At 37.5% G+C, this 25,149-nt stretch overlaps 1 protein-coding gene across 1 annotated transcript in view; it reads right to left on the bottom strand.

The window, feature by feature from the left end:
- Positions 1-4,526: 4,526 nt before the first annotated feature.
- The window catches only part of elB (zinc finger protein elbow B), a 29,214-nt gene continuing 8,591 nt past the window's right edge, over positions 4,527-25,149 (bottom strand). The window contains exons 2-3 of the mRNA XM_018004583.2: positions 6,735-7,506; positions 4,527-5,665 (exon numbers count right to left, since the gene is read on the bottom strand). Coding sequence (XP_017860072.1) covers positions 4,914-5,665; positions 6,735-7,506 — 1,524 coding nt within the window. The 3' untranslated portion in view covers positions 4,527-4,913. The remainder of the gene's footprint in view (positions 5,666-6,734; positions 7,507-25,149) is intronic.

Genomic DNA, 25,149 nt, shown 5'->3' with positions numbered 1-25,149 from the left:
TTTATTCATATGTCTGTCACTCAATTCAGTGCGTGATTATGCGATTTGTTCTTTCAACATCTCAATGCTTACCCTCTACTCCCAAACTCCCCTTGCTCCTTGCTAATACCCCTTTGGCCATGCACCTCCCTCCCCCCTCCTCATCGTTTGTCGCGTGAGCCGTTATCTTCAGCTTGATACACGCATTGTGCGAGAACAGAGTTGTGCACGAAGAGACTCATAAATCAAAATGACATGAGCAACCGACTCTGGGCATTAATATTTCAACACCATAAATGCGGCGTCAATTCGCACATGGATGGAGGCAGGCAGCCAACCGGGCAGCCAGGCAGGCACACACTGACTGACGATTGCAAACTGTGCATAATAAATAAATAAGTAAATATGTATGTATGTATGCGTGTGTGCATGTGTGACAGACAGGCTCTCAAACTCTACACACATAAGTCTGCAGTCGCCGCTCACCATTCACCATCCACTACTCCCCACTCTCCACTCTGCGCTTCTCACTCTCCACTCTTCACTCTCCAATATTCAGTCTTCAGCCTTCTCACTCTTTGAGCATCAAATCAAATCAACGCAAGCGTTCAAACATGCAACGGAGAGAAGACAAGCCGAGACACGCTCGACTAATTATGGAAATGTCATCCATCGGACGCTGCTGGACTGGGCTGTTGCTGTGGTGGGATCGCGTTTGTGTGGAGACCCCACAAAGTGGAGTGAAAAAGTGAGCAAACACTCAGCGGCACTTGCATGGTAATTTATAAGAAGGAGAATTCTTTTTTGCTTTTGTCTTGCAAGAAATTAACCGAGTGAGAGAGGGAGAAAAAGACAGAAAGAGAGAGAGAGAGAGAGAGAGAGAGAGAGGCAGACAACGCTTAAGACAGCCAACGACGCCTTTCAAGTGACAAAAGTTCAGCTCGTGGGTGGCAAAGCCAGACAAAAATCGCCTGGGCCCCCATGCACAATGATATATGGTTTTGTCGCCTGTCATTTGGCTTTGGAAATTATTGTTGAGGCATGCACTTGGTGTGCCTGACGTCTCTTATACACTCTCTGACTATCTCTCTCTCTTTCTGTCTCTACTTCTGATGTATGTCGAAGTCTTTTACATAGATTATAAGCAAGATATTTGTAGTTGCAATTCAAAAGAATAAATTGATATTTATTTAATTTTTTGCTTATCTTAATATATTTCATCAAATAAATAAAATAAATAAAATGAATATTTAATATATACATTGTAAATAATTAAAATTTATTATATTCTATTATATATTATCTATACCTTATTATATTATACATATAATATGATATATTAATAATCCACATATATCCATGATATATCCATATCCATATTATCCATAGAGTAGGGTATATCAAATTTGTTTTTCTTTTGCAATTGTGTTTTCAGTAGTTGCACTCGACTTGTTGTTGCAGTTGTAAATTTGAGTGAATTACGATCTTACTTGGTGCACCATGTCTGCATTTTAAATATATGTATATGTAGTCAACACCTATCTGGGAGATAGTCGGCGATTCTAATGGCAAAAAAGTAGTCCTCAGCTCTTACCACGTTTGTCTTCTGTTTAAGTATAATTTACTTTTTCTTTTCTTTCATTTTTAAAAAATCTTTTTCGCTTTGTAATATTTGCATTTTCTTTCATTTGTTTTTTTTTTTTGTACGAACCGATTTTTCATCTCCCATTATATTTTGCAGCGAACGGGAGAAATAAATTTGCAAACGGCAAAAGAAATATTTTCGCGAAATTCTCAACCGATAAATTCTTGCCACTGTTCTCTTGTTCTCCTTTTTTGTGCTTCTCGTGGCTTTCCCCTACCCGTCCATATTGGTCACCGGCTGACAAGTCCAGTCCTGGTTCGAAGATTCCAGATTCCAGGGGTGGGTGGGCGTCGTGGAATGATAAATGGGCGCGGCCAGCGAGAACTATAATGGCCACCGCGATGGCTTTCACCTGTGCAGCTCAAATTTTAAAGAAAAAATCGCCAGTTATCGAAGGAAGTATTTGATAAAGAGATACCCTAGAAATAAGGTGATGATGATATATAGTAATATTATTGTAGAACCTATGACTTTTATACTCTAAAATCTTTATAAAATAGTTAACATATGCCTGTCATTGTGTCGTATAGTTATTCAGGGAATAAATTTATTATTTTCTGATGTACAAATATGGATATGGATAACATTTCCTACAACTATTTCAGAAAAACTTCAAACTTACCTCTCTACGCTACTCGACTGCCGTGTGCAGGTCAACCTCCGTTATGTGTGCCGCTTCTCTTTGCGATTCTCAGCGATATGTGGCGAAATGGACATTTATGAAAGAATTATTGATGCCAGCGCCAATATGTATGCGTGTATGTGTCTGTCTCTCTCTCTCTCTCTCTGTGTGTGTGTGCAAAGTTTATAGCATATTTTTTATGACTCTCGCTCGCATCTCTCCCGCCCCACGTCGCGCATTTTGGTCACCCGGAGAGGTCATTCCCAATGTGGGCAGCCAAATGCCAAACCGTATAATACAATAAATTGCCAGGTAGTCACTGGGCGGCTAGCTGTCAAAATGCAAGGGCATGGCTAAAATATAGCTCTACCGCCAGCTCTACAACTCGTACTCGTACTCCCACTCCCACTCCCACTCCCGTGTAACGAAAATTTTAATTTATCGACGCCATATGTGGGCAGCGAGCAGAGTAACTATTGGGCCTCCCTCACAGCCCTTAAGTTCGCTCGCTTCGCAGCGCAACTTCTTTTTTGGGGGAAATATAAAATTTGATTTACTGCCGTGTCGGTAGCTTCGGCAGCTAACTTCCAGCCGCCTCAAACCCTACGATTACTCTCCACACCTCTCCGTCTCCCTTACTCTCTCTCGTGCTCTCTCTTTCGCTCTGTCTGTCTCTCAATCTTAGCGGGCATAATTCAGGGGCCAATGTAGCTGCATTCTATGATTTGTGGGTCTCTGGTTTATTGGCTCTGGCATCGGGCCCGACTCCCTGCGCGTTTATTCATTTCGCATTTTGAGTTACGACCGTTTAGCTCTACGCCCTGACAGCCCAAAGTGGATCGCTTGTGCTGTGTAGGAGTGGTAGTATCTATGTACAAAATTTGTATATTTTCATGGAACCAAAACTTAAATATCTCCGTACAAATTGATTCTGAATTAAATGAAACTGAGATGAGCCCTGGAATACTTAAATCCCATAAAGGCTACATTAAAGATTTTACTCGCACTCAAATTGCTGAAGGAAATCGAAATAATTTATATACTCCATATCAATATCAATGTTCATCCATTCTTCAAAGATATTTCAGGAGATTTTGCTTTTATTAATTTCGTAAGACTAAATAATTTTTAAAAATTTACATAGATTTGTTGATTTAGGCAGATAATTGATAATCGTTAGTTTTAAATGAAAATCATACGATCTTGTTCTCATCCTATCCTTAGATGATCCTTTGAAGATCGTGATCATATCAAATTTATATTTAAGATCTGAAATTATGAAAACCATACGATCTTGTTCTCTTCCTTTGACGATCCTTTGAAGATCCTGATCATATCAAATTTTTATTATATTATATTTGTGAAGATCTGAAATGATATATCTATTATAATAAAACATATATTTTTATGTATCTATGCATTTTTAGTCCACAATCCCATAGGAATTGCAGGCACTTTGAAAGTAGTAGAATGGATTTGTAAAAAGCTCATTTGACGGTCTGTATAAATGATAAACCTTGAAACTAAACCAATCCTTGCAGTCATTATGAACATATTTTTTCATGATTAGCTCATTGGGTGAGTGGTAAATTGAAGCATGCTATTTGTGGCACTGAGAAATTAATATGCTAGAGACTTGAAATTATGAGAGTATACTCATAGAGACAAGGCATTACTAAAGAGTATGTTTCCGATATATTCGTCCCCTCTTCAGACTTGCCATATGTAAGAGGCTATATTTCGGCAATTTCTGAGCCAGAGTTTCACTACAAAAGATTGAACAATTTTGGCACATTAAAGAGTATTACCCAGCCAATGTCTCCCGATGAGAGAAGCAAATAGAGACTATATGAAATATTTTACCATTACTCTCTGTTAATACATTAAATGACATATATATATATATATATATATATATATATATATATATATATTTTTTTTTTTAAACAAATAATTTCATTTAAGTATTATTTTTCAGTAAATATATTTTAATTTTCCAGCTTGAATTGAGCCCCAGAAAAAATTCAGTTTCAGTTAAAGTTTTTCTTTGATTTATTGATTTGTTGTAGTGGCTTAAGTGAACTTTAAAATGGTGTTCATAATTACATATACACATACATAAACATATATAGCATATATGTATACACATACATAGATATGCATATATGTACACATACAGTTATTAATATAATTTACAATATAATTTTACAACTTTTAGTTTTTGGACAATCTTTTCATTTTCAAATTGGTTTTCACATATGCATGTACGAACGTATGTACATTTATTTATTTATTTATATATTGTATTTGTATTGTGTGTGTGTTTTTAAATTAATAAATAATGTTACAATTACCATAAGCTTTAAATGGGACATACGGAGAGACACACTGACGAACGAGTGGATGTGCGGCATATCCTTGAATAGAACTTTTCGCCTAAAGCTAAATTTAAACATTTGTATGTAGCTATAGTACATTAGATCACTAGCTTTTCGTTTCACGAATGAGTTGACCCCTGACCCCGCGTCCCCGTCCCAGTCCCTGCCCCGCTGCCCCACAATTACAGTTTGTCGAGGCCGAGGGGGAGGGGGCAACTCAAGCAAAATGATTTGACTGAATGTTAGGACCAACGGCTGGCTCCATCTCCATCTACGGATGGGGCTCCTACTACGGATGCGAGGAGCCCATGCGCGGTCCATATAACGAGTAGGGCGCAAAGTACTGGGCCAGCGCGGCATGAGGCGGCAGACCGGGCAGCACTCCCGGCGGCGCCAGCGACGGCGGCAGCATCGACGGCTTGCCATACGGATGGTAGCGCGCCGCCGCCGACAGCGGGCTGAGCGGCGGGGTGGGGTAGGTGCGCTGAAAGAGCGGATGATTCGGTGGTATGCCGCCCGCGGCTGCTGCACTGAGCACGGCATCCGGCACGGAGGCTGTGTGCGTGCGCAGATGCTGGAACAGATCGTCGGAGGTGCCGAACCGCTTGCCACAATACGCCGCATCGCTGCCAATCCAGGAGCAGACATACGGCAGCTGCGAGGCGGCCGCCAGTGCCGCCAGCTGGGCGTGATAGGAGGAGGCAGCCGCTGCTGCCGCCGCTGCTGCTGCATTAGATCCGCCGGCGCCCGTAGAGCTGCCGCCCGACTTGCCCGCGCCGCCCATCTCGCACTGCGGACAGCCCGCCGGACAGGGCTGCCCAGCGGCCTTGTTGATGTAGTGCGGACTGGCCGGGCAGCCCGTGCAGTAGGGGTCGCGGCATATGTTGGGTGCGCCCGCCATCATGGCCGCCGGATCCGTCAGTCCCTTGAGACGCGCATAGTTCAAATAGGGATTCATGGCCGAGGCCTTGAACATCGCAGGATGCGGCGACATCAGCGAGCTCGCTGCCATCAAGTCCATGGGATAAGGCGAGCCGTAGCCTGCAGACGAGAAGGAAAAAAGTTAGGAGGATGTTAGATTGTTATTACTCATGGAGATATTCCAATTAGGAACTGCTTGAGCATCAAGTTTGGATAGTTGAAGATATTACAAATATTAATAATTGCGATTCTCTTCAAGTTTATTTAATTGGTATATTATATATTATATATATTATAAATATATATAATTATATTATAAATTATACATTTTATAAATAATGGCATTAGAGATTTATGGATTATTTTTCTGGTTTTTGTATTTTATAAATTTAAATATCATTTATATAGGATCCAAAGTCAAATCTAATTTTTATATCCAATATATAATAAAAAGAGGTTTAAAAACTTATTTGAAAAAAAATTAAGTGACATTGTTTTTTTGAAGTGACGATAAAATAGTTATTACAAATTTTTTGGGCTCATCTGAAATTTTACAGATCTCAAGCTGTGTCTCTTTATCTTAATGGAATATTTTTCAATATAATAAAATTTATTTCATTCAAATCGGAGATTCCGTTGACGAGATCTAGCTTTTAGAGTCTAAACATATTTTAAGTCTTTTCAGCTTTGCTGCACTTTTATAAATGTCTTAAAGTCATATCAACTGAAAAGACACTGAAAACTTTTGCTTTTCGTCATAATTGATAAATTTTCTATATAACACAATTTATTTCATTCAAACCGAAGATTCCGTTGACGAGATCTAGCTTTTTAAGTCAAAACACATTTAAAGATTATTCAGCTTTGCTGCACTTTTATAAAAGAATTAAAACCATATCAACTCAAAACTAATGTATTATCTATATAATACAATTCATTTTACTCAAATCGGAGATTTCGTTGACGAGTTTTGCTTGACTGTTTCATTTTCTATAAATCAATATTTACTTCATTTCAATAGGAGATATAACTTTTTACTTTCAAGTCGTAAAAACTATTTAGTTTACTATATATTAAAGTTAAGATCTTTGTAATAAGTAGCTCGAGTTCTATATGAGACAATCTCAATGCGAGTCTTGAATCTTATCCCTTGATTACAATGGTTTGATATGGCTATAAGGACTCTTACCTGGCGGATAGTAGGAGCCAGCCGAGGGACTGGCCTGCTGGCTGGCCGCATGCAGAGCCTTCACATAGCTGGCCTCCTTGGCCGCCGCATAGGCGGCCTCTTGCAGTCGACTGGAGCTGGGATTCTGTGCGGCTGTGTTGGGGCTATGCATCGACGCCGACTCTTTGGAGCTGCTGCGTGCCGGTGCGGTAGAGTGCACCGGACTGCTGCCGTTCAGCTGGGGGCCGCTGGCGCTGGGCGTGCGTCGCAGCTGGTTCGAGACGCTGGCGTTGGGCGATTCCCGATGCGAACTGCTGCTGGCACTCTGATTCGAGTCGCAGCGCGGCTGTCCGTTGGCCGAGGCTCCACTGCCCATGGCCATGGCCATTGCCTTGGGTGTCTTTACGCGTTGGTTGTTGTTGTTGTTGCTGTTGTTGCTGCTAGTGAGATTTGTGGCGCCGCAATCGCTATTGTTGTTGTTGTTGTTATTATTGTGGTTGCTGTTGTTGTTGTTGTTGTTGTTGGTCTCGTAGGGCTTAAAGGTGCTGAGGGTTTTACTGTGAGCCGGCGGCAGCTGCTGCTGCTCCACGGAGCCGGTGCTAACGCTGGATGAATGACTGCTAACCGGCGAGGATTTATCGCGTGCATTATCCAGCCCGTTGCCGTTGGCCTTCGGCTGCTGCTTTGTGGACTTTTCAATATTGGCCGCCAGCAGCTTGGGATTTGTGGTATCCGCTCCGATGGCGCTGCATGTTTGTGCCAATAGCGCCAACGGACTGCTCTTGTTGTCCAGCTGCAAGACAGAGAGAAAGGCAAGAGGCAAACGCTTATTATTAGTCTCTCACTCTATTATATCGATATCGTGCCATCAGATAAGACTTGAACAATCCGCGAACTGTCGCCTGTTTTTTTTTTTTTCTCTCTTTCTCGTATTTGCATTGTCTTTGTGGCCCAAATGCGTGGCACGATGCGTGATCCTAATCTGTGGCCAACACTCGCGCTCGATCATGAAACACTCTTTGAGTCTCTTTTGGCCTGCTCCCATTTCAAAAGCCCCCCTCCCCATTTGCTCGCGGCTATAATAAATAAGGGCTGCTGGCCATAAATACGGCCGACGTGGCCAAAATAAATGGAATTATGGGCCTATTAAAGCGCTTGCAAATAAAAAGATATAAAAAGTACATTAAATATGAAATTACGACGCAAATGTAGTGTGAAAGCATTTGGGCCCCATTGCGGGCCCCAAAACCCAATTGCCAAGGGGCGCTACAAATATGATAAAGCGCGCTGTTAAAACAAACAAGCAACTCCGGCCGAGGCCGAGGCTGAGGCAGCGCGAAGTGTTTAAATTATGCGACCTAATGACACAATACACAACAGAAAAAAAAAAAAAAAAAAAAACAGAATTATACATCCATAAAATCTGTCTGGCCCGGAATAATGATTTCATTTCAAACAGGTCGAGTAGTACTCCAGAAAGTATGGATTGAAATACGCACAGAGAAATGAAAAACATCTCAAATTTTTCAAGACAATTAAAAAAATATTTTAAAGAATTACAAATTTATTTATATTTATTTTCATATTTATATTATATTTTATTAGAATTATAAAAATAAAATAAATGTATGTTATGTAAAATTACATATATATTTTTTAATTATTTCATTTTTTTAGTTGGATAAAATTAATTATTAGATTATAAACATTGAAAATCCCCAAATACATTAAAGATATTACATTATTGTCTGAATAATTTTACATTATTATGTATTATTGTATTATATTATTTTAAGAATATTTTTCGTGATTCTCATTGTTGGCATAGAATCAATAGGTAAGGAATTAAAACTGTGAAGCCTTTTCCAAACACAACTGAAACAGAACAGACATTCAAAGAGAAAGAAAGAGACCTCGTAGGACAGAGCGAGAGAGAGAGAGAGAGAGATAGATAGATAGCCCGTCTCTATTTAACTTTGTTCGATGACATATTATATTAAATTTTGTTGAGCATTTGTAATGGATGAGGCAATTGTCGCAATTAATTCAAGCGAATTGCTAGCCATAAAGCTGCCATAAAATGTGACAGCGCAATATTTAGCGAATGATGGGCGGAATTGGTCTAATCATTGGCCATTAATCATGGCTAATAACTAATATTGTTTTAGTGCTACTTTTCAGGCTAAAAAGTGAAAATTTGCGATTTGCAGTGAGAGGGAGAGAAAGAGAGAGACACACAGAGAGAGAGAGAGAAATAGAGAAATGCCGACACTGGCGAGGCCACAAAGCAAAGTGCATATAAATGAAATGAATATTGCCCACTTACAGCTGTGCCATAAACTCGAACACGGCTTTTGCAATAAAATCCATTTCGCCGCATGCCATAAATTATGGCCCAGCAGGGCACGAAGCCCAAAGAGAAAGAGTGTGTGAGAGAGAGAGTGAGAGAGAGGTGGAGAGAGAGTGAGAGTGTAGTGAACCTAAACTGAGCAAACGAGTTGAGAGTCATAATTCATGGAAACTAACAAAGCACATTGGAAATAATGACGTATAGCTTATGTATTTAGTGTGCCTGTGTGTGTGTGCGTGTGTGTGTGTGCGTAATTACGCCCATGCTCCAACTGGCGCAAGTCATAAACTACAAAATATTGAAGCTTTTATAACACTCAATGGGCAGCCATAAATTATTATGATACCATTGTAAAAATGGCAAATTTCTTATCGGTACTTAAGCGCTTTTTTCTCTTCGACATAACATAAATACACATACACATACATACATATATATAAATACATATATATGTATGTATACACACTCTTTAATGGAGTACGCCCGTATTCTGTTGTGCTACGATAAGGACCGCATTTAAGAAAAATTATTTACGATTAAGCTAATATCGGAAAATTAGAAAAAACAAAATTGAAATATAAACAAAACTTATTGAGTTTATTAAAAATAAATCATAAATAATAATAAAAAAGCTTTTCAGTTTGATAAAAAAAAATTGTATAATAAAAAAAATTATCTTTGAGTTTGTTTAAAAAAATACAAAAATTCATTTGATTATTTGATACTAAAGTGGATTAAATCAAATCAAGTTTTTAAATATTGAAGCAAAATATCTTTTAAATTCTGTTCTCGTTAAGCAGGAATTTACAATAGATTTATAAACTGATTCCAAGATTGGAGAGAAACTTGTTCAACTGAAGAATATATATTTATAGGCTTGAAGAGTTAAATTTTTAGTCAAGTCAAGACCTACATATATTACAAGAAAGGAATAACATTGGGGCATTTGGTATTAAGGCACTAGGCCTTTTGATTCTCTAAATATTATAGAAATGCATACACTCTATAGGTACATACACTCTATATTCCCCCGTTCTTTAAGGTCTTCAGCACGCGATTTCTGGCTCACATTTTATGACTCTGATTGCAGAGCACGATCACTCGATGATCACCCGCTGTTTCCTCAACACTTTCGCATTGAACGAATGTCGATTTGAAATACTTTTTGATTTTTATGGCAGCCCGTCCCCCTTTGAGGTAGTCCTCTACTGCTGATAGGCCACTGATTCCACGAACGCATACGTTATCAGGGGAAACTTATCGATTCGGAACCCCAAATGCTTGCCACTCAGTCTCGTTTTTAGCACAATTAGTCATAATTCAAACGAGCGCGGGCTGATAAAGATTCCGTATTGATTTTAGCGTTTGCTTGTGATTTAGTTCTCGTGCAATGTTTATATGTTATAGACAGGCGACTTGCACGATTTACGACTGAACAATAGTATTTATTAGGGACGTAAATAGACGACATTCATGTCTGCGGGCTCTAAATAGTTGATTGAATTATTTAGGACTGAGCTGGCTAATTGGAACAAAAGCGAACAACTTAGAGCCCCAGCACAATTTACTGGGTGCTAAAAAGAAAAAATATAGCAACAAAAATAAATGTGCTAAATTTAATAATGTATGGTTAATAAAATAAAGCAAAAAAATAAACAAATGGGTAGTTATGGCACTTCATTAGCACTCGCTCACATTAAATAAAATTTCCCTTTGCTTGTTGCTATTTTTTGTTTTTTTTTTTTTTTTTTTTTTTTTTCAGATTTTGTTTTTATTTTTTTCTTTGCATCCGTTTACAAATTATGAGCTTCGTGTTAATTAAAATGTTACACTCTGTGAAAAATGTGTGCAAACAGCAGCAGCAACAGCAATTACAAAAACAACAACGACGTTAAATAACGAGTAAATATTAACAACAACAACAACATCAACAACTGCAATTATTGCCTGAGCAATGATTGAAAACGGTTCGGGCATATGCATTCGGTCATGCCTTTTGCACAATCGAGTCACAGTCGCTTGTTAAGTGCGTATAATTGAATTAGACACTCGGGACTAAACAGTTAGAAATGCAGCATCCACAGCTCTCTGGCTGTGGGTATAACGAGTGTGTTTGGGCTGTTCTTCAACTGCATTTCGCATTAGCTGCTAATTAGGGTTTCCGAGGTGTGTGCGGCATGAAATATAACGTATACGCACGGTGTGCATGACATTGCAGCTACATGAATCGTAGGAAGGCATCATGACTTTTAAGCTGAGCAAACGAATAATGGAAATCGATAAATATTTTTTAAAAATTGACAGTAAAATAGGCAGTCGATTATTATTCATGTTTGCTGTCAACATCTATTAATACGTATACGCACAGTAACCAGGCTAATATTGGGCTCTTATTAAAGACATATATATGGATATAATATTTATGCTAAATAAGAGGAATAATCGATATTAATTTATAAATAATCGACATTGATTGATGAGAAATTGATAGACATTGATCGATAGCCATATAACATTTATGCTAACTAAGAGGAATACTCGACAGTAATTTATGAATAATCGATACAAATTGATGAGTAATCGATAGATATTGATCGATAGCCATATAACATTTATGCTAACAAAGAGGAATACTCGACAGTAATTTATGAATAATCGATACAAATTGATGAGTAATCGATAGATATTGATCGATAGCCATATAACATTTATGCTAACTAAGAGGAATACTCGACAGTAATTTATGAATAATCGACATTGATTGATGAGAAATCGATAGACATTGATCGATAGCCGTATAACATTTATGCTAACTAAGAGGAATAATCGACAGTAATTTATGAATAATCGATACTAATTGATGAGTAATCGATGGGCATTGATCGATAGTAAGCTATGAACAATCGATCAATAATAGGCATACAAAGTAGATAACACGTTTTACTCACTATCCTACTGCTATATGGATGCATATATATAGATCGCTTATACATGATGATATTCATATGGAATAAAGGATTGTTAATCGATATTACGACATAAGCAATTGTAAACTGTTGATTACAATGCATGTTTCAACATAATACATAATAATACGGGGATAATAATACATGGGATTCACGATCTCATTGCTGCAACGTAAATATCAAACATCAGGTAAATGCAAGAGCACAAATAACACCAAATTCAATAAATCTTATCATTGATTGCCCAATCTAACATTTCATTGATAGTTTAATATAACGTATACGCAAATTGTGACATTGCTGTGATTGTATATACGTATGTATGTATTTAATGCTATGCAATATAAAACTCAATATTATAGTAGAAAATTATTATTCTATATTATATTATATTATTATTATTATTATTATTATTATTATTTACTTTATAATCGATAATAATATACAAAGAATCGACAGAAATCGATGCAAATGCTGCAGACGTTTTATATAAATGTAGAAAAACTTTTAATTCATTGGCTGAATGCTTGATTACATTAGCTGTTCACAGATTCCAATGTTTTGGAATTCGAATCGATTTTATTTTCCGTACAGTATTATCATTACAGCATGGCATTAATTCAATATTGATTGAAGACATTTTCGAATCGAATTTAACTGTGTCGAAAAGGTGTTGCTAATAGAGACTCTACCCATTTAGCGTTTCATGGCAGTATTTACTGTACTTCATATTGAGCAACAACAGTTTTATATATTTATATTACTTGTGTGTTTGTGTGTGAGTTTTTGCAGTTTACACAATATCTCACAGCTGTCGAAGAACATGATTCAAATACGACGCGCGCGATATGTGAAATGTGACACATTTTACGCAGCGGCATTTTAATAGGGCTCTAAGCCATGTTGATTTGTGGCCAAAACCCGTCGGCGTTAGGGGCAAGTATGACACACATCGACAGAGCACACTTTTAGACAGAGCAAATATACACTTGAAACAATATTAAGCAGCTGCAGCACGCAAACAAAACAGCGAGAGGGAGCGAGGGAGTGAGAGAGACAGAGCATAGAGACCCGACTCTGAGCTCACGACTCTCGAGTCGGCGCTGATCAACTGTGTGCTTGAAGCCACTCAAAAAATCATACTCCATGTTCATATGACAAACAAAATGTTGAAACTTTTGAGACAATGACAATGACAATGACAAGCTCTCGAGCCATCAAATCTGAATGGGTTCAATTGAAGGCGCACTGAAGCACACAGACACGGCAGCCTCAAACAAGATGTGAAGATCGAATTGCTGTCGTCACCTATTTGCTTGTGTTACTGCTGATGCTGATGCTGATGATGCTTTGAAGTTCAGCCGCACGGCAAATACATATATCTAATTTGAGCAGCATTTGCATATACATTTTACAGTTTATAGGTGCCCATATATTATGTTAGAGTATTTGCTGTGCAAATGTAAATGATGCTTAAATGGCCGTTTGCCCTGGCTAAAGCAATAAAACTTATCTACATTGATAATGCAATTCAGCAAAAAGCTGCCCTGCCACGCCCACTGCCCAGTGCCCTGTGGCCGACTCCGGCTTCAGCTACCCCTTGTGGCCGTATTTTCGTATGAAATGCAATTTTCTATGGCGGCTGCTGTGGCTCAGTTTGCTGCTTCCTGTGCCACACACACACACACATGCATACACATACACAGCAAAAAGAAACAGCCGCTATAAATATGAATTACAGGATAAGCATAAAAAGCGGAAATTGTGCGACGCCGACGTCAGCGTCAGCGTCAGCGTCGGAGTCGGCGTCGGCATCGGCATCGCTTTGCATAAGCCCCCAGCGAGGATGTTGGCGTCGTCTGTTAAGACGCTTTTCAGTTTTGTTGCGAATTATAAAATAAGCGATAAAAATTGTATAAAACTTAATGCAGACGTTATGCTCCCTCTCTCTCACACACAGTCTCACCCTCTCTCACACCCTTTCCCACTCTCTGCCTGTCTGCACATACTTAACGCTTATGTGGATTTTATCCATTATCTGTTAACACCTTTTTTTGTGGGTGTGTGTGTGTGTGTTTTCGTGTTGCTAATAAATTCTGCCAGTGCTGCGAGACAGCCACAACAGAAATTTACATAAATGCGCTCGATAACATTCATTCAAAGGAATTGTCCCTTGGTCGCTCGTGTGGCTTTCTGACAATTTACTTAATCATAATTCATAAAGTAGAACACGAAATGTTCTTTGGGGGCGTGCGCAGTGGGAGGGCGACAATATTAATATCGTTCCAAATAAATTAAAGACGAAAGACGAAACATTTTAAGCCGTGTTAGATATTTATGTCTAGCATAAAAATTGGGAAAGCTTTCACACAGAAATTGAGTTAAGCAATGACTAGAGTTTATAGAGATAGAAAATGAGTGAACTATTTCTAATTAATTTATTATATTTTTATATCGAAATATTACTTATTTTACCTCGAATAAAATCGTATATATTATTTTCAAATTAAATATAATTATTTAAAATTATATATACTTTAATTAAATGGGAATGCAAATAGGTGAACTATTTCATATTTATTTATTTACAATTTAATGATATTATAATTTTATTTTATTATTATTTATATTAAAATACTACTCATTTAACCTTAAATAAACTCCTAAATAATATTTAAAATTAAAAGAAACGAAAAAGAGAAAACATTTAAAAGAACTATTCAAAAACTCCATTTGCTAAGTTACTGATATTATATTTCTATTTTTGTGATTATTGAAATATTAGTAATCTTATCCAAAACAGTCTTTGAAAAATTATTAAAATATTAAACACAATACTAAAAAACTAAAAAAAGAATATATTTCAAAAAAATAAAAATTGAAAATAATAGTTTTAATTTGATTTTTGTAAAAAATAAATTGATATGTAAAATTAATTTTTTTTTATTATTTATATTTTGTAATTAAAAGTTTTATTTTTAATGACGTAAAAATTTGTATTTTTAATTGTTTGTATATAAATGATAATCGTTACGGTCCCTAAAATTTACTGATAACTTATAATCGTATTTATATGCATATAGAATCAATCTTTAAAATAACAGAAATGCTAATATTCCATTTTTGTTCTTGATTTTATTATTGTATGTTGTACTGTTATTAAAAGTTAGAATATAATATTGAGCTCTTCGAATAATTATTACTGATCAAGTGCAATATCTCTGCTAAGAATTGTGATTCATCGGGCAAGTTGTCTCTACTATGTGAAATACAGAAACTTAAAAAAAAAAAAAATATTGATAAGCTGAATGCAATTATTATTGATATATGCTATAAATCTGAGCTTATGCATGACAGCTTTAATTCGATATTTATTATTCTCAATTTTGATGGCCCTCAAGAGAGCTGTAGATATGGTTACATGGAATCGACTTGAGGGCAATTGCAATTCAAAGCATAAATAATCCTTTCCACAAAAGTCAAATAAATATTTGATAAGTGCCACCACTTGGTGCACTTCCCAGAATGCTTCTATCAGTGCAAAGAAAAATGTCTCACAAATTTTGCAATGGCTTGCCGCAAGCGGAGCATAAAATGTGCAGCATGTCAAAGGCGAATGCGTTGCATGTGCCAAATTGCGAGCACTCGAGTTCGAGTTCGAGCTCGGCAAATGCGCAATCCAATATGCCTGTCCGTAGTTTATTTAGCCGGCGCACAAGCGCTGTCACATTAACTGTCAACTGCTGCAAAAGTGACACTTGTCATATTGACAGCTGACAGCGTCATTTGGCTGTCAAACGCAGCTCGGCTCTACTTGAGTAAATATGGCCGAGGCGAGAGTGAACTGCACAGAAAACAGAAAATCAGAAACAGAAAGAAAAAAACAAAAAATACAACATAAATGAAAAGCTTATATTGCATGAGTCGAGAGTCGAACGGGTGTGCAGGGGCAATGTGTGGCAATGCTCTTATGGCGTTGCCACTTAATTTGACGACACACACACACACACACACACACAGAGCAATCTCATATGCACTTGGCGTTAGACAATGTTGCAATTTCAGCCGTTGTTGTGGCCTCAGCAACAGCAGCAACTACAATTGCCAACAACAACAACAACAACAACAACAACAACAACAGCAACTGTCAACCATATCATTGCAATTGTCACAGTTGCCGCTGCAATTGTTGCTGCTGCCGCTGCTGCTGCTGTTGTACGTTTTTGAGTGACACATTAATGCCATTTTCATGTGTCACTCTTTCTTTCATTTGGGGTCTGTTGGGGCTGTGTGTGCGCCCCCTTCCACCCTTCGCCCCTTCCATCGCACTCCGTTAGATTTTATGCCAGACTTTTGTCAACATTACATGTCCATTTAGTTGTCAGTTAGCGAATGTTGTTGTTGTAGCAATTGTTGCAGTTGCTGTTATTGTTGTTGTTGTTGTTGTTGTTGTTGCTACGCTTGTCGCATAACCTTTTTGTTTTGTTTATACGCGCTGTTAACACTTGCTGGCTTTTATTTATTTATGTTTCACACAACTTGGCTTGAAAGTTAAACTGCAATTAGTTGTTGTTGTTGTTGTTTCTCTCTCTCTCTATCCCGCTCTCTGTCTATCGCCTACTCAGTCACTTATTGGCCATTGTCAACGCCCATTTGGCATATTCCATTATGTAGCCTCATCATTCATGCTGCTGCTTAAAAGCAAATGTTGAGTACGAACAAACAACAACAACAACGACAAAAAACAATAATAACAACAACAACAACAACAACAATTCTTTGCTTTTAGCTGGGGGCCAACAGCTCAAGGTTTCGCATATTAGCTGCCAGCTGCCTGTTGTTCCTTTTGTTTTTCAATGTAATTAAGACAACGAATTTATCAATCATACGCAGTGTGAACCTGTCAAAGAATTGTCTTGCTCTTGCTCTGGCTCTGGCTCTGCCTCTCTCTCCCCCTTTCCCTCTTGTCTTTAATAACTAAACACATTGTGTAAACATGCCTAAGCATTGCTTACTAACTAATTTAGTCAGTGATTAGGTATTTATATGCATATTTAATACAGTCAATAAAATAAGTAAATGCATGTGAATGTTTTGGCCTGTTTTTTTTTTCTGTTTTTGGCATTCCCCTACATTTTGCGTGTGTGGCAGCTGCTGCTGCTGCTGCTGCAATTTGCATATGCCGAAAGCGTAACAGAAACGGACTGTCTGTCCGTCTGTCAATCTGTCAGTCTGTCAGTCTGTCAACTGAATGACTGCCAGCGCCTACGTACGGCATTCATTAGCTCTCACATTTGTATAATAATGCCGGCCTGCATATAAATTCTCTCTCGCTGACAGACAGACGCTGACTGTGCCCATTTTCATTTTATTATTAAAAAGAAATAAATAAAAGAATATTTATTTACATATATATAATGAAATATCGAAACATTCTATATGCGAATTTAAGCTGACAGGCGACTAAATTAATTTGACAATAATTAGCATTTCAAGTTGTCAGCGCTAATGAATGCGACGGCAACTGTTGCTCCTATTGAATGTGCCAAGGTGTTGCTGCTGTTGCTGCTGCTGTTGCTGTTGCATGCAACATGCTGCACATTCAATGACCCATCACACAGCGTGCAGCTTGCAGCGTGCAACTTGTAAGACATTGCACATGTTCTCTCACCTCGCTCCCCCTCACCACCACTCCCCCTTCGCTGGCCTGTGAGGAAATTAGATGAGCCGAGGTGTCATTCGCATTTGCAGCGCGTTAATTACGTGTTATTTATAATTATGCGCTTTACACATGCGTTGACAACACCTGTCAGCAGCGCTAACAACTGGCGTATCGAATCGTGTCGGGACAGCTGCCGGCTCTCTTCTGGGCCAGCCACGCCCTCTCGCCCTCACGCCCTCTTGCCCGCTCGTCAAACGCCGCGCCTGCTCAGCTCTGCTTGCACGATTATTCATAATTTATTTTCCTGATTTCGTTTTTCGTTCGCGTGTTTTCAATTTTTGTTTTCCTCGCCTGATTTCAGTTTGCATTGCTCATGTGTTAATTAACTTTCGAAATATTTGGTTTTTACTTCCGTCTGAAAAGTGTTTTTATTTTATTCCTTTAAATTGATTTTTGTATTTTATATTCCCATTTTTTAACAATCATATAAAACTGAAGTTATCATTTTTTTTAAATTATTATTATTTTTTTGTATTATGTATATAATTAATGTTGAATTTTTAATTTATTTTATTTAGATATTTGTTTTTAATTATTATATTATATATTATACTATTTATAATTAAAAGCTTTTCTGTATATGTGTGAGTGCTTTTATTATACCCTGAACCCATTGAAAATGGGAAATCAGGGTATAATGGTTTTGTTGAAATGTATGTAACAGGCAGAAGGAGGCGTGGCAGACCCCACAAAGTATATATATTCTTGATCAGGGCGACGAGCTGAGTCGATTTAGCCCTGTCCGTCTGTCTGTCTGTCCGTCTGTCCGTCTGTCCGTCTGTCCGTCCGTCCGTCTGTCCGTCTGTCCGTCTGTCCGTATGTTTGAACGCGTCGATTTCCGAAGATATAAGAGCTAGAGACTTGAATTTTTTTTTAAAATGACCGTATATACAGCGCGGACGTCGAGTTTGCTTTTAAAATTCGATAAATCATCCCGTTATGTTTTTATCGAGTAAAAACATTCAAGTTCAAATCAGGTGCCTCTATAGCTAATTGTGAATGATTTTTCTTTTTTCAAATTTCTCAAATATTCAATATAATATGTAGATCATATGCTGAAAGTTTCATTAAATTCCGTTCAGTCAAAAATTAATAAAAAATAATCAAATATTTGGCCAATTAACAAACGCACGTGCAGCAGCTACAACAAAAACATTCGTTGAATCACATCAGCTGTTAGTTTCGTTTAGTTTTGGTAGATGGCGCTGCAGCAGTGAATCTATTTGAGTTTTGCCAGCGCCACCAGCAGGAGTGGGGTGGCCTAGTGTGTTAGGTGCATGACGCTCGATCAAGAAGTCGCGGTTCGAATCCCGATCGGTGCAACACTGATGTTTTTTTTTTTTAATTGTTTCAAAATATTTTTATATTTTCATAAATACGTTTTCTATTTAATTTATATTTTTAAATACACCGAAATTGAAATTTTAACTATACTTTATGTGCGTTTTTAATAGTTTGGTTATTCTAGCAGATTCTTAGAATCACATCAGCAGTTAGTTTCATTTAGTTTTGGTAGATGGCGCTGCAGCAGTGAATCTATTTGAGTTTTGCCAGCGCCACTAGCAGGAGTGAGGTGGCCTAGTGTGTTAGCAGCATGACGCTCGACCGAGGAGTCGCGGTTCGAATCCCGGTCGATGCAACTGATGTTAATTTTTTTTTTAATTATTTCAAAATATTTTTATATTTTATTAAATGAGTTTGGTATTTTATTTATATTTTTAAATACATCGAAATTGAAATTTCAGCCATACTAAATGAGCATTTTTATTTGTTGGGTTCAGGGTAGTATCTAGTCGAGCACTCTCGACTAGAGTTTTCTTACTTGTTATACCCTGAACCCATTGAAAATGGGAAATCAGGGTATAATGGTTTTGTTGAAATGTATGTAACAGGCAGAAGGAGGCGTGGCAGACCCCACAAAGTATATATATTCTTGATCAGGGCGACGAGCTGAGTCGATTTAGCCCTGTCCGTCTGTCTGTCTGTCCGTCTGTCCGTCTGTCCGTCTGTCCGTCTGTCCGTCTGTCCGTCTGTCCGTCTGTCCGTATGTTTGAACGCGTCGATTTCCGAAGATATAAGAGCTAGAGACTTGAATTTTTTTTTAAAATGACCGTATATACAGCGCGGACGTCGAGTTTGCTTTTAAAATTCGATAAATCATCCCGTTATGTTTTTATCGAGTAAAAACATTCAAGTTCAAATCAGGTGCCTCTATAGCTAATTGTGAATGATTTTTCTTTTTTCAAATTTCTCAAATATTCAATATAATATGTAGATCATATGCTGAAAGTTTCATTAAATTCCGTTCAGTCAAAAATTAATAAAAAATAATCAAATATTTGGCCAATTAACAAACGCACGTGCAGCAGCTACAACAAAAACATTCGTTGAATCACATCAGCTGTTAGTTTCGTTTAGTTTTGGTAGATGGCGCTGCAGCAGTGAATCTATTTGAGTTTTGCCAGCGCCACCAGCAGGAGTGGGGTGGCCTAGTGTGTTAGGTGCATGACGCTCGATCAAGAAGTCGCGGTTCGAATCCCGATCGGTGCAATACTGATTTTTTTTTTAATTGTTTCAAAATATTTTTATATTTTCATAAATACGTTTTCTATTTAATTTATATTTTTAAATACACCGAAATTGAAATTTTAACTATACTTTATGTGCGTTTTTAATAGTTTGGTTATTCTAGCAGATTCTTAGAATCACATCAGCAGTTAGTTTCATTTAGTTTTGGTAGATGGCGCTGCAGCAGTGAATCTATTTGAGTTTTGCCAGCGTCACTAGCAGGAGTGAGGTGGCCTAGTGTGTTAGCAGCATGACGCTCGACCGAGGAGTCGCGGTTCGAATCCCGGTCGATGCAACTGATGTTAATTTTTTTTTAATTATTTCAAAATATTTTTATATTTTATTAAATGAGTTTGGTATTTTATTTATATTTTTAAATACATCGAAATTGAAATTTCAGCCATACTAAATGAGCATTTTTATTTGTTGGGTTCAGGGTAGTATCTAGTCGAGCACTCTCGACTAGAGTTTTCTTACTTGTTTTTTTATTATTATTATTATTATTTTTTTTTTTTTAATGAATTATAATTCATTTTATCATTATTATTTTGTATGTTAATCTAGGAGTTTTTGCTAAAAATAAATTCTGCATTTTTTTTATTTTATTTATTTTTTTTAAATAAAATAAAAGAATGATAATTATTTCAAGCATTTAATTCGTTATTCATTGACTATTTTATATCTATTATTTTTTTATACCCTGAACCCATTGAAAATGGGAAATCAGGGTATAATGGTTTTGTTGAAATGTATGTAACAGGCAGAAGGAGGCGTGGCAGACCCCACAAAGTATATATATTCTTGATCAGGGTGACGAGCTGAGTTGATTTGGCCCTGTCCGTCTGTCTGTCTGTCCGTCTGTCCGTCTGTCCGTCTGTCCGTCTGTCCGTATGTTTGAACGCGTCGATTTCCGAAGATATAAGAGCTAGAGACTTCAAATTTTTTGTAAAATGTTCGTAATTACAGCGCGGATATCGAGTTTATCATTAAAATTCGATAACTCATCCCGATCTTTTTTTATCGATGAAAAACCTTATCGAAAACCAGTTATAAAATTATATCTTCTACACCTTTATTGCTAGAGTCTTCAAATTTTGAATGTATGCTTATATGCAATTTATACAATTTCGGTTTTTGTTAAAATTTACCCCCCACCTCTAAATTCACCCCCTCACCCTCACTTTTGTAAAACGCGTATTTCAAATACTAGAGACTTGTGCTTTGGCAATTACATGCATGTTCATGTTATAATCATAATCTGAAAGTTTCATGCAGATCGTACGTCCACAAAAAAAGTTATTAAACAATTAAGTTCTCATAGTAAGCGCACACTGCAGCCCATGCGTGTTTATGCGTGGGTGCTTGTATGTGTATGTGTTTGTGTATGTGTGTGTGTTTCTTGTGTAAGCTGAAAGACGCGAAAAATTATTGAAATAGCTAGCACTCCAAGGGTTCAGGGGATCTCGTAGTCGAGCAGTCTCGACTAGAGCTTTCTTACTTGTTTTTCTTAGTAAACATATTAAGTATTTTTATTAGAAATCTGCTCAGATAGTTAAAGATATTATTTAAGGTGCACTCGGTCTTCAAAATAAATTTAGATAAAATATGGAAATAGACCCCATGGGACAGGCGCTATTATTCTTTTTCTTTTTTTAATGCATTTCCGATTCAACATCCGTTTCAGCTCCTCAATGGCAGTCGGCTGAGACACATAGAGCGACAGCTACCAGTGTTCCGAAGCACTCGGCCATTTTGGGGCCGGAAAGCCAACTGACAGTTCAGTGTTGCACAGCGGCGTGTTTTTTGTTGTTGTTGCTGCTTCTTGTTATTTTGTTGTTTTTAATTTGTACAACGAACACAATTTGTGTACAAAATGTAGCCGAACGAAAGAAAAAAGAAATTATCTACTCCTGAGCGTGAGAATAAGCGAGTGAGCGAGTGAGTGAGTGAGTGTGTGAGCGAGTGAGTGAGTGAATGAGTGAGTGACAGGCTGACGCCCTTTATACTGCCGCCTCTGTCCGTCTGTCCGTGAGTCCGCCAGGCCGCCAGTCCGCCAGTCTGGCAGGCTGTCAGCCTTTCAGTCTGTTTGGCTGCCCCCGTCCGTCACTTTAGATAATCAAATGCGAAAATATGCGAATAGAGCCAAATACTACCGGCAATGCAGCCAAAAGCACAAACACAAACACACGCATGACACACCCTGTCATAGAATATAAAGAGATATAGCTTGCAGCTCAGACATTGCAGTTATTGCATACCCTGTAGTTCCGTGAGAAGACATTGGGTATGTGGAATTTAAAAGTACGCAAAGAAAAGAAAAGTTTTAAATAAATTAATAAAACGAAATATAAATATGATTTGGTATAAAAGAGTTATCGATATATCGATACATATTTTATGTATGTAAGTTTATTCAAGCTAAGAAGTTTATTTTATCTAATATATTTATTTTCCATTGAATTGCCAATATTTTGAAGAAATTATTCTTTTTAAGAATAAATAATTAATATCGATTAGTTGATTGCTTAATATATTTTTTTAAATTTTTAAATAAGGTTCAAGTCAATTGGAACAGTATAAATAAATTCTGTTAAGATTTTGTTCTCCATTTATTTTCCTAACTTCTCTTTAGATATACAATGAAGTAATACTTATCTCTCTCTCTCTCTCTCTCTATTCAAGCACCTTATAGCTGACTAAACCCATTAAAGAACTAAATAAGACTGAGAAGCTAATCTATTTAGTATTACGATGTCGTTCCAGAAATATAATTTATCATAACATTTTGTTGTATGACTAGAAATACTGGGCATCTTATAGTCGATCACTTGTTAAGAGTTGTTCTAACTAGTTTTATGTCTTTTCTCTTGTTGATTTGTTTCCGTTTTGTGTGCGCAACGCCCTTTGCTTGATTTTTTCCACGGCGATAAGCAAATTTCGCGAAAGTATACCAAAATGCGAGTCGGCCAGGAGACGGGAAACGGGGGCGACCAGCAGCTGTATAAATGAATTGCAGATGGTAAACTCTGCAGCAGAGTCGAAGCTAATTTAAATAAGCAGCCAGTGGGAAGCGTGAAACGGCGCCCTCAGGCAACGATCTGCAACACGTGATAAGCGTCAGCTGGGAACAGCGACAGAGACACTGAGAGAAGGGTTCGTCTTATTTATTTATTTTTTTTGGGAAGGCGTGAGATGCTCGTGTCGTGCGGTGCAGTGGGAAAATGCATTTTCACTTTTCAGCTGAAGAGCTTTCATGCAGAGCTATCCACAATTGAATGCTTGTGTTTTGTTTTTTGTTTTTTTTTTTTGGTTCGAAAGTTGTTGTTGCCCTGAATGACATTTCCCAGTTTACGGCTGTCAAGTGCAGGTCCTGCAGAAATACTTTGCCATTTGACATGCACGTCATTCGAAAATAACAATTCTGTCGGAGTATTTAATTTGTTTTACTTTTTCTTTCTGCTCTCTCTCTCTCTCTCTCTAGAAGAAAAAAGTAAATATATATGTTTATGTTTGTGTTGTTGTTTCTTTGACTGGCTTGTGTTCTTTCAACCTTGGGACTGTCGCCTTGAAGTGTCGCCAGGCAAATCAGCCCGGGTTCAAAGAGTGTCAAAAGCAAACGCAATTTCATGCAGCCGGACGGACAGACAGCCGTTGAAGTCTAAGAAATTTGTTGCGTTTACAGCGAAGCAAACAGAAGAAACCAAGAAAAAAGCAAAATTCATTTTATGAAAACAAATGTCAGTTTGACACATGTCGTTTTCTATTCAAATGAACTCGCTGTCAACTTTATGGCGCATATTTCATAGCTCTCAATCGTGAGGCCCCTTGTAATGAATATGGATGGGGCTGGTTCTGGTAACGCGACGCGTCAGCGAGCGACAGCTGTTGTTTCTGTGCGACACGGCCATTAAATTGTATTATTTATTTACTTGGCTTGACTCTGCGAAAAATCAAGCACAATCTCGCAAATCCCACAAATCATTGACAGCGCAGCTTACGCTTTGATTTTCTGAAATACCAAAGTACGATGCGAACTCAAATGTTTGTAGAACAAATCATTTTTATTCTCATATTTTATTACACATTAACAGAATCTCTGTTTAGCGTATCTCTTAGTCGGATATTCCCGTTTGTATTGCCACAGACTTGTTGAAAGTTCACAGCTCACTTTCACTGCTCGAGTGTGCCAAGTGGGGTCGGTCGCTTGTTGCTTGCAACACACGAAACTAATTTGAGCCGCTTTCAAATGGCTGCTTAAAAATTAATGGAGCCACGTCAGCCGCTCAGCTGACGAAAGACTTAACAGCTCTAGATGGAGATAGAGCTCGAGTTTCAACTGGATTAAGATACTAACAAAGCTATGGGTATAGATCTAGATAGATATGCAATAGATACGAGCATGGGCCATAGATATGTAAATATTTATAGATACAAATTCATATCAGATACAGACACGCTTTCAGATACATATTCATGCGGCGAGACATACATACGAATACATAATATACTATCAGATATGAATATACATAGATGCATAGCTAATATATTTTCCACATGAATAATAATGTATCTAATTTTAGTGTAAGGTATATCTGTATTTAGGAAAGACATGTATAGAAAGTATCTACATACATACATATATTAATAATCTTCTAGATACTTTGACAGCTGCATCTCGATATGTATCGATATAGCTGTATTCTCTATACATCTGTCTATATGTAATTTATCGCACATTTACATATGCTTGCTATTTAAATATATACATATATCATATATTCCATGAGTATATATACAGATGTATCTACAATTAGGAAAAACATCTAGCAA

This window comes from Drosophila arizonae, chromosome 3, assembly GCF_054131065.1.
Source record: "Drosophila arizonae isolate 15081-1271.41 chromosome 3, UAZ_ARI_1.0, whole genome shotgun sequence".
Lineage (NCBI taxonomy): Eukaryota > Metazoa > Arthropoda > Insecta > Diptera > Drosophilidae > Drosophila > Drosophila arizonae.
Note: the sequence above shows the minus strand (reverse complement) of the source record. Positions and strands in the feature narration are given on the sequence as shown.